The 13,522-nt window shown below is 47.4% G+C and overlaps 1 protein-coding gene across 1 annotated transcript in view; it reads right to left on the reverse strand.

Annotated features, from left to right (window-relative positions):
* The window catches only part of LOC135272757 (obscurin-like), a 64,785-nt gene extending 52,027 nt beyond the window's left edge, over positions 1-12,758 (reverse strand). The window contains 4 exon segments of the mRNA XM_064371349.1: positions 189-455; positions 1,127-1,399; positions 1,946-2,078; positions 12,618-12,758. Of these exon segments, the coding sequence (XP_064227419.1) occupies positions 189-455; positions 1,127-1,399; positions 1,946-2,078; positions 12,618-12,758 (814 nt within the window).
* Positions 12,759-13,522: the final 764 nt, after the last annotated feature.

Genomic DNA, 13,522 nt, shown 5'->3' on the forward strand with positions numbered 1-13,522 from the left:
TGGGGTGTGAGGCCCGCGCAGACCCCATACTGGCCCCGTTATCATCCAGGCCTGGCTGCCGAAGCTCTGGGACCTGGGTGAGCCCTTCCAGCTGGGACAGAGTAGCCTGGGCTCCAGGGGTGGCCCCCTGCCCTGCCAGGGGAACGAGGCTGCTCCAGGGCCGTGCATGGGGCTCCTGCGGCATTTACCTTCCACGCGGAGTCTGGCTGTGCTCTTGGAAGCCTCCACCTCACATGCATACTCGCCCACGTCCTTGAGCAAGGCTCCACGGACAACCAGTGTGGCCATCATGCCCTCACAGACCACATCATACTTCTGGCTCTTTTGGATGGCCTTCCCATCCTTCAGACAGTGCACGCAGGTGCCTGCCCATGACAGCTCACAGCGCAGCTACATGTCCTCCCCTGGTGCTGCCCACTGGTCTTCCAGGGGCTTCGTGATGGCCACCGGCCTCTCTGAAGGGAGCAGGGATAGCTGCCCTTGAGGCCCAGCCAGGGCCATGGTGCCAGCTACAACCCCAGGCACAGACCCAGCCCAAACCTCCCACCTCTGCCAAGACCAGGACTGGGGCAAGGATGAGCGTTTGGGAACACTCGCTCTCTGGTGAATAAGACAACAGAACCTGCAACCCTCAAACTCTGGCACCTCTACCTTCAGGAGCCTCAGAGTCCTGGAATGCCAGTGTCCCCACTGTCACCAGCATGGGACCGGGAGGCAGGAAGATCAACCACCACAGAATTTTATCCATTGGCATCTTTCAGGCCGATGACTCAGTGTGGCCGTGGTCGGCGTCCCAGGAGTGAGCCCCGCCCGCTGAGCTGCACCAACCGTGCGCATCAGGGGCATGAACTCAGGTGCTGGTGGTGACATCAGCGGAGCCCATGGCTGGGGCCTCGGGCCGGGCCGGTGCTGCCAGACTGGCCCCGTGAGCCAGCACCCGGCTGGTGCCTCAGGCCCTGAGGCTTCCAGAAGGGGAGCTGGGCCACAGTGGGGGGAGGCAGGCCCCAAAAGCGTCCCCAGCAGCTTCTGCAGCTGGGGAGCCCAGCTCCTGGACCCCCGGGGACAGGCCCAGGCTCCCCACCCCCCAGCCCGGGTGACAAGCCCCCATCCAGCAGGCCCCGCCCACCTTTGACGATGAGTGAGGCCTTGGAGGTGAGGCCCCGCACATAGAAGACCACCTCCCCAGCATCACTCGGCGTGGCCTTCTGGACCACCAGCATGTATTTTCGGCCCTGCCGTGTGGCCTCGAAGCAACTGGAGCTGCCCACCTTCTTCCCCCTGACTGTCCACGTGGCTGGGTCGCTGGCGCTCTCATGAGACAGGACGCACTTGAAGCTGCAGCTCTCCCCCTCCAGCACCTCCATTGTCTTCAGCCTCTTGGTGATGCCGACGTGCAGATCTGAGGGCCATGGGAGAGACTGTCAGTCCAGCCAAGAGGATGGTACTGCCCTCGGCCAGACCTAGGGAGGGCCAGACCCTGGGAGAGATCAGAGCTCGCAGAGACCAGACCCCAGGAGGAGCCGGATCCCCCCAGTCCTTTATAGGGACCAGACCCTGGGAGAGGCCAGGCCCCGAGGGGGAGGGTGGGACACTGCCTCAGCCAATGAGCAGATGCCTCTCTGCAGGAGCTGGCCACACCCTGGCATCTGTGTAACCAACAGCTCTGAGCTCCAATCAGGGTGGCAGGGAGAGGGAGGACCCACGGTGGCCACAGGGAGGAGAGGAGGTGCTGGACCCTGGACAAGGGGCTGCCAGGCAGGCTGGACCCAGCTCCAGGACAAACTCACCAGCCTCCTGCCCCTTCCCTATTTTGTTACAAGACTGTCAGGGACCAGTCAGCAGGCCTGTTATGCTGCCTGTCACCCACACCAGGATGCCACTGGGACCGGGATGGGGACTCCCAGTAATGGAGCCAGGACAGTGGGCACACATGGGGGCCAGGTACTGCCCTGCAGTTGAGGGACCTGCCCCTGAGAAGTAGGCAGGCTCCAGGGCATGTGCACCTCCAAGGCTGCAAGACTGGGTTTGGGGATGTCTCCACCCTGCCAGCCCCATGGCCTTGGGGCCTTGCTGGGGCCCTGTGAAGGACAGAGATGTGGCCTACTCACAGCCCCTGCCTGGCATCTCAGCTTCTGCCTGGTCATCCCCATTGGTGCCCCCACACTGGCCTGGTGGCTTCAGAGCAGACACAGCCCCTGGTTCATGGCAACATCCCTGGCTGTGCCCCTTGGAGCACACTGGGCAGGGAGAGCATAGCCTCCAACCTTGACTCCAAGACCCATCACCACCGGATCCACCTGCCTGCACCCGGACCTCACAGAACCACGCCAAGCCATGGTTCCCCTAGGAGGTCCCCCTGGCCTCTCCAGCTCAGCAGAGCAGCCCCTCAATCTCGGAGAATGACGTGAGCCACCCAGGTATTGGCTGGCCCCACACCCATGCCCAGCATGCCCCCTTCCAGGAGCTCCACCGTGCCCACAGCACACACCATGCCCGGTTAAAAGGAAAGCTGCCTGTGGTCACCTGGAAATTAGAGAGGACTAAAAGGGCAAAACTTTTCTTCTTTCAAAAACAAGGATCAAATGAACTGGCTTGATAAACACCTATTAAAGTAGATATTCCATTGGACACTGACCCTTTATTTGTGGAAGTCATTTTTTTTATACAGTTGGGAAGCTCAAAGATGAAACACAGGTGTACTCAGCCTCATGTGATAGAGCCGTGGTCTGCGCTCCTCAGGTGTGGTCCACTGACCAGAGTCCCAGCATGCCCTGCAAGCTGGTTAAACAGTGTAGAATCTCACGCCCCACTCCAGAGAGGCTGGGGCTGAATCTGCATTTTTGGCCAGATTCCCTGGTGATTTGTATGCACATCAAAACTTGAGAATCCTTGTTTAGTGAATATCTGGCTAATTTTGAACCACCCTACCCGATAGTATTGGCTAGGAATGCCAGTTTTTCTGGAGGCACTGCTGAAATGAGGAGGTAGTTCGTTGATGAGCACCTTCAAGAAGCTCAGTTTCCTGTCGCTGACTCATCTAGAATCCTGTCCAAACTGGTCAGGAGTAAATATTTAAAAAGGGGTAATGGCTGGGTGTGGTGGCTCATGCCTGTAATCCTAGCACTTTTGGTGCTCGAGGCAGGAGCATCACTTGAGCCCAGGAGTTCAGAATAGCCTGGGCAACATGGCAAAACCCTGTCTCTACTAAAAGGAAAAAAAAAAAGCTCAGCATGGTTTCACAGGCCTGTAGTCCTGACTAATTGGGAGGCTGAGGTGGGAGCATCAACTGAGCTTGGAAAGGTGAGGCTGCGGTGAGCTAAGATTATGCCACTGCATTCCAGCCTTGGCTATGAGAGGGAGACCTTGTCTCAAAAAAAAAAAAAAAAAAAAAAAAAAAAAGAAAAGAATAAAGAAAAAATAATTATCAGAACTGTATGCAAAAAAAAAGTGCACAGAAGGAATTAATAATGTTTTAATCATAGAATAATCAAAAACAGCTTAATATTAAATAAGAGAGTAAAGAACTATGCATCCAATAGCTGCAAAATATCTATTAAAAACTGTGTGATAAGGTCAGCATGCATGGTGGCTCACTCCTGTAGTTCCAGCACTTTGGGAGGCCAAGGCAGGCAGATCACTTGTCAGGAGTTTGAGACCAGCCTGGCCAACATGGTGAAACCCTGTCTCTATTGAAAATACAAAAATTAGCCAGGCACGATGGTGGGCTCCTGTAATTCCAGCTGTAATCCTGTAATCCCAGACTGAGGCAAGAGAATTGCTTGAGCCCGGGAGGTGAAAGTTGCAATGAGCTGAGATAGCCCCAATGCACTCCAGCTCGGGCAACGGAGTTGTCTCTAAATTAATTAATTAATTTAAAAACGGTGTCATAGAAAAAAAATATTGGCATGGGGAAATGTCCATCCACATTGTGTTCCTGAGTGAACAAAGCTGGCTATAAGACATGCAGGATTCCATTTTTATTTTAGAAATACATACTTATGCACAAGAAAAAAATCCCTGCAAGGACACATACCTATGTGTTAACAGCTGTTACAGATTTGGAGTGCTTTTGTCAGAGATGTTTGAACCAGAGTGACTCCATCTTGAATAGGGGCTGAGTAAAATAAGCCTGAGACCTACTGGGCTGCATTCCTAGGAGGTTAAGGCATTCTTAGTCACAGGATGAGACAGAAGGTCACCACAAGATTCAGGTCACAAAGACCCTGCTGATAAACAGGTTGTGGCAAAGAAGGTGGCCAAACCCCCCTAAAACCAAGAGGGTGATTGAAAGTGACCTCTGGTCATCCTCACTGCTCATTATATGCTAATTATGATGCATTAGCATGCTGAGAGACACTCCCACCAGCGCCCTGACAGTTTACAAATGCATGGCAATGTCAGGAAGTTACCCCATATGGTCTAAAAGTGGGAGGAACCCTCACTTCAGTGAATTGTCCATCCCTTTCCTGGAAAACTCATGAATAAAATCCACCCCTTGTTTAGCATACAATCAAGAAATAACTATTAATGTAAGTATACTCAGCTGAGCAGCCCACACCACTGCTCTGCCTGTGGGGTAGCCATTTTTTTCTTTGTTTCTTGTTCTTTATGTTTACAGATTGGGGCCTGCCTCGGCCTCCCAACATGCTGGAATTACAGGTGTGAGCCACTCTGCCCAGCCCTTTTGTTTCTTTCTTAATAAACTTGCTTTCACTTTACTCTATGGACTCACCCCAAATTCTTTCTTGCACGAGGTCCAGCAACCCTCTCTTGAGGTCTGGATTGGGACCCCTTTCCGGTAACATTTGCTTTGATTGTGCTTTTCACATTTCTGCCTGCATTAAGCGTGTATTTGTTTTGTATGAAGTCAGTCATAAAAAAGAAAAGTGATCAAGACACAGCCTGTATTTCTAGCCACACAGTTTTTTTTTCCCAACTAGTAACGCATTTCTACTAACTGACCAAATGACAGCCAATATTCAATGATGGTAACTTCCCTGTCAATCCTGGCTGCATGTTACCATCGCTAGGGGAACTTCAACCACCAACCAAACACCAACAAAACAATGGGTGCTTCTCCCCTGCTGGCTGGCAAAAAAAAAAAAAAAAAAAAAACCTGAAAACTGGGACATTTAAAAACTGGTCAGGCACAGTGGCTCACACCTGTAATCCCAGCACTCTGGGAGACCGAGGTGGGCAGATCATGAGGTCAAGAAATCGAGACCATCCTGGCCAGTATGGTGAAACCCTGTCACTACTAAAAATATAAAAATTAGCTAGGCATTGTGGCAGCTTCTGTAATCCCAGCTACTTGGGAGGCCGAGGCAGGAGAACCACTTGAACCTAGGAGGTGGAGGTTGCAGTAAACCGAGATCGTGCCACTGCCCTCCAGCTTGGCAATAGAGCTAGACTCCATCTCAAAAAAAAAAAAAAAAAAAACCTTCCTATGGCTGAGTGTGGTGGCTCATGCCTGTAATCCCAGCACTTTGGGAGGCTGAGGCAGGTGCATCACAAGGTCAGGAGATTGAGACCATCCTGGCCAACATGGTGAAATTCTGTCTCTACTAAAAATACAAAAATTAGCTGGTGTGGTGGTGGGTGCCTGTAATTCCAACTACTTAAGAGGCTGAGGCACGAGAATTGCTTGAACTCAAGAGATGGAGGTTGCAGTGAGCTGAGATCATGCCATTGCACTCCAGAGCAACAGAATGAAACAAAAAAAAAAAAAAGAAAGAAACCTTATGTCTAAAAAAAAAAAAAAAAAGCCTTCCCAGAGTTGAGAACTGCGTTCCAAAATGGTTGGAAGGATATTCACAGTTCGTTCATTTTTGAAAATCTTCCTACAGTATTTGTAATTACTAAAGGAAAAAAATATTTCTGATGAGACTTCTGACACCAAATGCATTTTTTTTCCAAGCTAACAAATTTTCCAACTCTCTGACACCAACTTTGTATCTTATGATTTAATTCAGTTCTGACACTAACTGCCAGGAGTTCACACAAACCCCACAGGTTAAGTACCCAGTCCCACAAAACTGCCCACTTACAACTTCAGATGCCAATTGCAAGTCGTGGGTCCCCGGGTGACTCACGCTTCTGTCTGACTTGGCTGCAAATCAGGCTTCCGTGTCCCACTTAGGTTTGATAATTCGCCTAGCAGCTCACAGTGAGGAGAGTGAAACTCAGCTGGTGATCATTGAACAAGCCCGGAAGACAAAAACTCCTTATCTGAGGAACTTAGAAGGGAGCAAAGACCACCTGGTGACCATCAAACAGGCAAAACTCCACATCTGGGGGAATTTCGAAGTAATTAAACTTCTTAGTATCTAAAGTCAGCTTCTGATTCTGTGCTATAGCTGGCCTGGAGCCAGAACCTGAGCAATGCCATTTTATATGACAAAGATGAATCTCCAAAAATGAGTTGTAATAACTGCCCCATTCTCTTTGCAATAACTGCTGACTTGGTTTCTGTGAATAAGACTGCTAGTCTGCTCTGGATACTGTCCACCAGGTGAAGTTGTTTACCTTTCTCATCAGTAACTGACAGAATTGCTGGCCTTTGCTCATCAGAATGCGCAGCCCAAGCTAATCTCATCTTGGCCCCTGTGAACTAAGATCTGTAAATTCCACTGCTACCCAGATAATGTGTAAACTAATGTTTGTCTTGACTTTTGTAAATCATTTATGTAGCAATTAGAGTGACAATAAGCCCCCGAGCCCTCGGAATGTCCGGAGGCCCCCACCCCCGTCCCTGCCCAGGAGTTGATTTACAGAACCTACCAGCCCTCGGAATGTCTGGGGCCCGCTGATCCCCCTCCCCACTCCTCAACCCCACTTCCAAGGTGGTCTTTCGGGTATAAAAAGCCTGGACACTCTCCCCTCAGGGCCGCGGGTTAGAGAGACGTGAGTCCTCCGTGGTCGCCGGCAATAAAGACCCTGCAATTTGGCATACTTTTGTCTTGGTGAGTTATTTTAATCTCGCATCCCAATACTACAATTCCAGTCCTTTTTTCAACTTAAAATTTATAAGTAACTAGAATTTCTATGCATCTCCAGAATGCCATGCCGAAACTCACTGTGCAACACTTGCTGACATGAAGGCACCAAAATGTCTACAAATGTCATCATCATTTATCATGATCTACAAGGCTAATATGGCCCAAATTACCCTTCAGCTCCCACCTTAAAGTCCATAAATACTCCTAAGAAAAAAAATCCACTGTGGGGTGTGCTCAGTCCTCTTGCTGAGATGCCCCGCTGCACTCTTCTGCAGTGTTCATTCTTTTTAACTTTCTTTCTTTTTTCAAACCTATACAGTTGTCGGTAAAGTCTTCTTACCAACCCAGGAGTCAACCACTTCCCAATACCTCGCCAGCACACAAAATTTAGGGAAACACTCTACTATTGCCAGTGTATTACAAAGGATATAGTGAAGAACAAATGAACAGCCAGATGAAGAGGTACCTGGGGGAGGTCATGAAGGATCCTGAATGCAGAAACTTCTATTCCTATAGAGTCTGGGGTGCACCACCCTCCTAGCACATGGATATATTCAACCCGGAAGCTCTCTGAACCCCATCATCCAGAATGGTTACGGAGACTTTGCTACATAGTCATGATTGATTAAATCATTGGCCATTTGTGACTGAACTCAATACCATCCCCTTCTCTTCCCTCCCCAGAGGTCTGGGAGTGGGACTGAAAGTTCCAACCCTCTAATCACATGGTGGGTTCCTCTGGCAACCAGCCCCATCCTCTAAGGTGGACTCAGGTGTGGTGGACCTGAGGGCTACCATTAGGGTGGACTCAGGTGTGGCTGAAATGCTTATCACGAAGAACAAAAGACACTCCTCTCACCCTATCACTTGGAAAATTCCAAGGGTTTTAGAAGCTCTGTGCCAGTAACTGGAGATAGAACAAATACATATTTCTCATTATATCACAGTTACAAAATCCTAGGGGGATTATGTGTTTTTGGTAGTCTATAAAAGTACAATTTTTAAAGTCTTCTCATCATTTATTGAACAAATATTTATTGAGAATCTAGATTCCATTTGAGTCTCACAGTAACCCATAGGTCAGTAGGAGTGGTATTATTAAGTTCGTTATACAGAAGAGACATCCTAGATTCCACAAAATGAGACAGAAAATTAGGCAGCATCTGCTGAGAAAATTTCTGTAGGCCACCATATAATCATCCTTTGGAAGTCAGGCTGTCAAGGTTCAGAGCTTCCAAATCTGGCGCAGTAAGACACAACCTTGATGTGCCATTTCTCAGCTGATTCTGAATTTTAGCAATAATGCCCAACAAGAAGAGATGGCAGGATCCAGTTGTGATTTTCCTGCTGTAAATGGTTCTATCATTTATAAAATGCTAATTATTTGGAAGACTGTTTCTCTTTGAATATTGTAGACATAGATTTTCAGCATACTTTTGCTACATAATTGTCATTATTTTAAAAATGTTGACATACCTAGCACACTTTTGGAAAAGGCATTTTTAAAAGATTTTATCTTTTTAAGGCAGTTTTATGTTTACAGCAAAATTGAGTAGAAGGTACAGAGATTTCCCATATCCCCACCCCTGCCCTGCGTGTGCACTGCCTCCCTCATTATCAACATCCCCCAGAGGGTACATTTGTTACCTCATTACCCAAAGTCCACAGTTTACCTTAGTCCCAAGTGCTGGGATTATAGGTGTTCACTCTTTGTGGTGTACATTCTATGTGTTTGGACAAATGTATAACAACATAGAACTCATTATGCTATAATACAGAGTATTTTCACTGCCTTAAAAATCCTTCAAGCTCCACCAATTCATCTCCCTCCTCCCCAACCCCTGGCAACCGCTGATCTTTTTAGAGTCTCCGTCGTTTGGCCTGGGCATGTTTTTAAAGTAATGCAGGATTTCACCATCTAATATTCAAAAAAATTTTTAAAAAGGAAAGAGAAGGTTGCTTATACCAGAGATCGAATTATGGTTGTATGATTGGCATGAATAATTTTTCATTGAAAATAATCACAGTGTTTGTCTAAATCCTAGCTCTCAAAGAAAACAACCAGATCTGGTTTTGAAACCAGGACCGCCCAGTTGGTGATGAGGACGTCAACTGTGCAGCCTCAGTCGCCCGTGGAGGTCCCGGGCTGGCAGCCATGGTGTTGCTGCCACCTCGTGGATATTACAGGTAGTGCAGCCAGCAGGCATCCTCAGCCACGCCGAGGTAGCAAGCGCGCGACAGCCCACGTTTATGGTCTTCAGCTTAGCTCGTGTATTACCTAGGAGGACTAGGGGCCCGTGCAGTTTATTATGGGTTTGTGATGTTTATTAATCCACAGCAGTATTGTTTTTGATAGACAACCTAAGATTAAGGCCAATAAAAGACTCTGCAAATGTGGACTCGATAATTTTTTTGACTTGAGAATAAAGAAAAAAGAAACTCCATCTTATAAATTACTGTTTTCTCTTATTCCAGCCCACATTCTGTCATTCTAGAAAGTATGATATATTAATTTTTAGCTAAGCAGTATCCACAGGGAGTAATCAGAGTTGGCACTGTACAGGTGTTTTTCCAATGAAAGGTTACTGTTGGAATTATTTATGAGCAGCAGCAGAACACTAAATATTAACAAAGTGAGTTTCACCTGCTTAGTATCAGGAGCTAGATATGCACCAAATCATCCTGTTCTGACCTTGAAAGGTCATATGTTTATCCAAGAAAGAAGCTCCCCCACCTTCAAGGTGCTGTCAACCTTCCTTTTTGTCCTTTTTCATTTCTTCCCTTTTAAATTGTATTATAATGAAATAGTTAAGACATACACTAAGGTGTAAACCTATGATACCCATCCTCCTTCACTCTACCACCCAGCTTGGGAAATGCATTACTATCCACACAGGTGAAGCCTTTGCTTTGTGACCTCCCACTCCCCACACTGTAGTCCCTTCCTTCCCTTTACAGTTTCCACTTCTCTAAATTTGGTGTTCATCACTTTGGTTTCATTATGCTTTTGTCAGTACTCATGTATTCCTTTTTTTTTTTTTTTTTTGAGATGGAGTTTCACTCATGTTACCCAGGCTGGAGTGCAATGGCGCGATCTCGGCTCACAGCAACCTCCGCCTCCTGGGTTCAGGCAATTCTCCTGCCCCAGCCTCCTGAGTAGCTGGGATTACAGGCACATGCCACCATGCCCAGCTAATTTTTTGTATTTTTAGTAGAGACGGGGTTTCACCATGTTGACCAGAGTGGTCTCGATCTCTTGACCTCGTGATCCACCCACCTCAGCCTCCCAAAGTGCTGGGATTACAGGCGTGAGCCACTGCACCCGGCGATCCATGTATTCCTAAACAGTACAACGTATAGGTAGTACAAGGTAGGCAATCTGGGTTCTAGAGTGAACCCTCTGTTGATCCCCAAGCTCCAAGAAATAGGATGCCACTTCATCCCTGCTCCTTTTCCAAGCCACTTTACCTGATTTAACAGGAAGGGAGGTCAGTGAAAAGATGTAACTGGGTTGGGACTGGGAATGCACAATAAAAACTTTAAAATATATGCATTTCTTTGGATTCTTTACAGTTTCCACTTCTCTAAATTTGGTATTCATCATTCCCATTTGTTTTGTTACGCTTTTGTCAATACACATGTATTCCTAAACAGTACAACCTATGGGTTTCATGTTTCTGAAACGCTGTTGAGATGGTGTCCTTGTTTTCTCTAACTTGGATTTTTTTCATCCAGTTAGGATTGTGAGACCCATCCATCATATTAGTTTCCCAGAATTGTTGCAAACAACCTCAAACTGGGTGACTTGATCCAACAAAATTTATTCTCTCAGAGTTCTAGAGGCCAGAACTCAAATCAAGGGGTGGGTGGGGCTGGGCTCCCTCTGGGGCTCTAAGGGAGAATGTGTTCATTGCTTCTTCCAGCTTCCGGTGGCCCCGGGCATTCCTTGGCTTGTGAATCTCTGCTTCTGTCTTCACATGACCTCCTGCTCTCTGTCATGTCTTCCTCTCTTAAAAGGACACTTGTTGGATTTAGGGCCCACCTGATCCAGAATGATCTCATCTTGAGGTCCTTAATTACATCTGCCAAGTCCTCAGCCAATTCTCAGTGGAGGCAGGTATCCAACCCATGTATTTTGACCAACTCCTCCAACTACTGGATGATATCGCCTCTAAGCTCAGACAGCTGTGACTTCTGCTTACACAAATAATGCACATTTAATGTGGCACTGGATCTAATACTCAGTTTATATAGGTGAGAACTAACTAGTATTGGGGGGAATTGGGCATCAGCTGGGAAGGTAGGCAATCTGGGTTCTAGAGTGAACCCTCTGTTGATCCCCAAGCTCCAAGAAATAGGATGCCGCTTTATCCCTGCTCCTCTTCCAAGTCACTTTACCTGACTTAACAGGAAGGGAGGTCCGTGAAAAGAGGTAACTCGATTTAGACTGGGAATGTACGATAAAAATTTTAAAATATATGCGTTTCCTTGGATTACTGAAGTAAAAATATTACAGAAAATTTGGGTAATGGAAGAAAAAATCATTCCTCCCCCCCATCTAATCCCTCTGTTTCTCTTCTGTACTTATTTACAGGCGTAATCATTTGATTCTGGCGTTATAACTGTGGAGACAAACGTGGCTCCCTCTCGGATGCTAACCTGTCAGCCTGATGTCTGATTAGCCCCAGGCCCGTGAATGTCTCCTGAGTCCTACTTTATTTGCTGTCCTTAGTGTAAGAACATGTCAACCTTGATGTTAAGCAGAGATTCACAAACCAAGGATATGACACAAATTATAGGATATGACACACAGCCTTCTTGTCTGTTCTGGAGAGTTGCCTTTCATTGTCTTGCTGGAGCAGGTATACCCCTTCCCCATCAGCCTTGGGTCTGGGGAGTAACAGTGCAGAGATCTACCTGTCTTGCTGCTGCCCAAGACCACCCTTCTGTCTGTAAGTTCCCTGATGAAACACCCTTTCCCGACACTGGATTTCTCGGCCACCTTCTTTGGTTCTTCAGCATTTGGGAGCAACTTTGCATATACAGCCATTTCACAGAATGATAGCCTACAATATATTACCATTTTTCTTCTTGCTACGGGGCTTTCATGACTGATTTTTCTAAAATAAGACAAGTACTGATATGCAACATGGTGGCTCTGAGAAAGCCCAAGGGTGCACACTGGGGTGGAGCCTCCTAAAGTTCACTCCGTTTGCAGTGGGGAGGAGCCTGGCCTCTCCTACTCCAGGGTGGAACCTGGAATTCCATCTGCGATGCTGGAAAACCAGCTAGCAGGACTCTCACTCTGCTGAGAGTTCCTGTCTCCCACCCCTCTACCTTTTTTTTCCCTTTTTGCCTAATAAATTCCATTTTTCTCATTCTCCAGATTGTCTGTGAGCCTAATCGCTCATGGCGGTGTGACAAGAACTCGGCTTTCAGCTGATCTAAGGAGAAAGTCCTACAACTCCAGTTGATGTGGTATTGTATACTTAAAACTTGCTGAGAGAAGGGGTGACTTGAGGCTGGTGGCTGGCATCATCTGAAATCTCACTTACCTACAGGTCTGCAGGTTGATGCTGGGGCTCAGCACGGGCTACGACCAGAGCACCTCCACATGACCTTTCCCTGGAGCTCCTTGGCCTCTTCACGCAGTGCTGGCTGGGTTCCAAAGATAAACATCTCCAGAAAGAAGAAGAAGGCAAAAGCTGTGTCCCCGTTGGTGACCTCATTGGAGAAATCACACAGGATCACTTCTGCCATATTCTATTGGTTAAAATTAAGTCAGTGAGGCCAGCCACGATTCAAGGGAAGGGGAATTAGCCCCTACCTTTTGCTGAGAAGAATATCATAGAATTTGTGGACATATTTTAAAACCATCACAATTTACCCACTGGACATACATTACCTGCATTTTCCCCTACAGGCAAAATAGACTCACTCCTCCACCCTAAACCCTTTAAACATTGTATCACTTGTAGCGTCAGGCTTGGGCTCAAGGTTCATGATCTTGACGTGTAAATCAGGCACAGGAGTGGCTGAGGCTCCTTGGGTGCTGTTCCTGGAGTAGAGCTTCGCAGTACAGTTCCTCTCCACCTGAAGACCCGTGAATCAAGACAAGTTGCCTATCTGCCCGCTGCATCCAACATATTGTACAATAGTGGAATAAGCACAGGATCATCGCTGTAGATGCTTCTGTTCAAAAAGTCGGGAAAGTGAAGCACATACCACTGGCACACAGAGATTCTGATATCCAGCTGTGGATTATGTTGCCAGTTTCTTGATGGAGCTCGGTCCTACACCTGGAAGTTGTCCACCGTGCTTTTGGTTCCAACCACTGGGCTCTCCATCCAACTTTGAGAGCCATTCTTCCTTTTCCATTAAAAGCAACCCATGTTGCAGATCACCTGAGGTCAGGAGTTCGAGACCAGCCTTATCAACATGGAGAACTCTTGTCTCTACTAAAAATACAAAATTAGCCAACATGGTGGCACATGCCTGTAATCCCAGCTACTTGGGAGGATGAG

This window comes from Aotus nancymaae, unplaced genomic scaffold (genome assembly GCF_030222135.1).
Source record: "Aotus nancymaae isolate 86718 unplaced genomic scaffold, 86718_ANA_hifiasm-v0.15.2.pri h1tg000131l, whole genome shotgun sequence".
NCBI lineage: Eukaryota > Metazoa > Chordata > Mammalia > Primates > Aotidae > Aotus > Aotus nancymaae.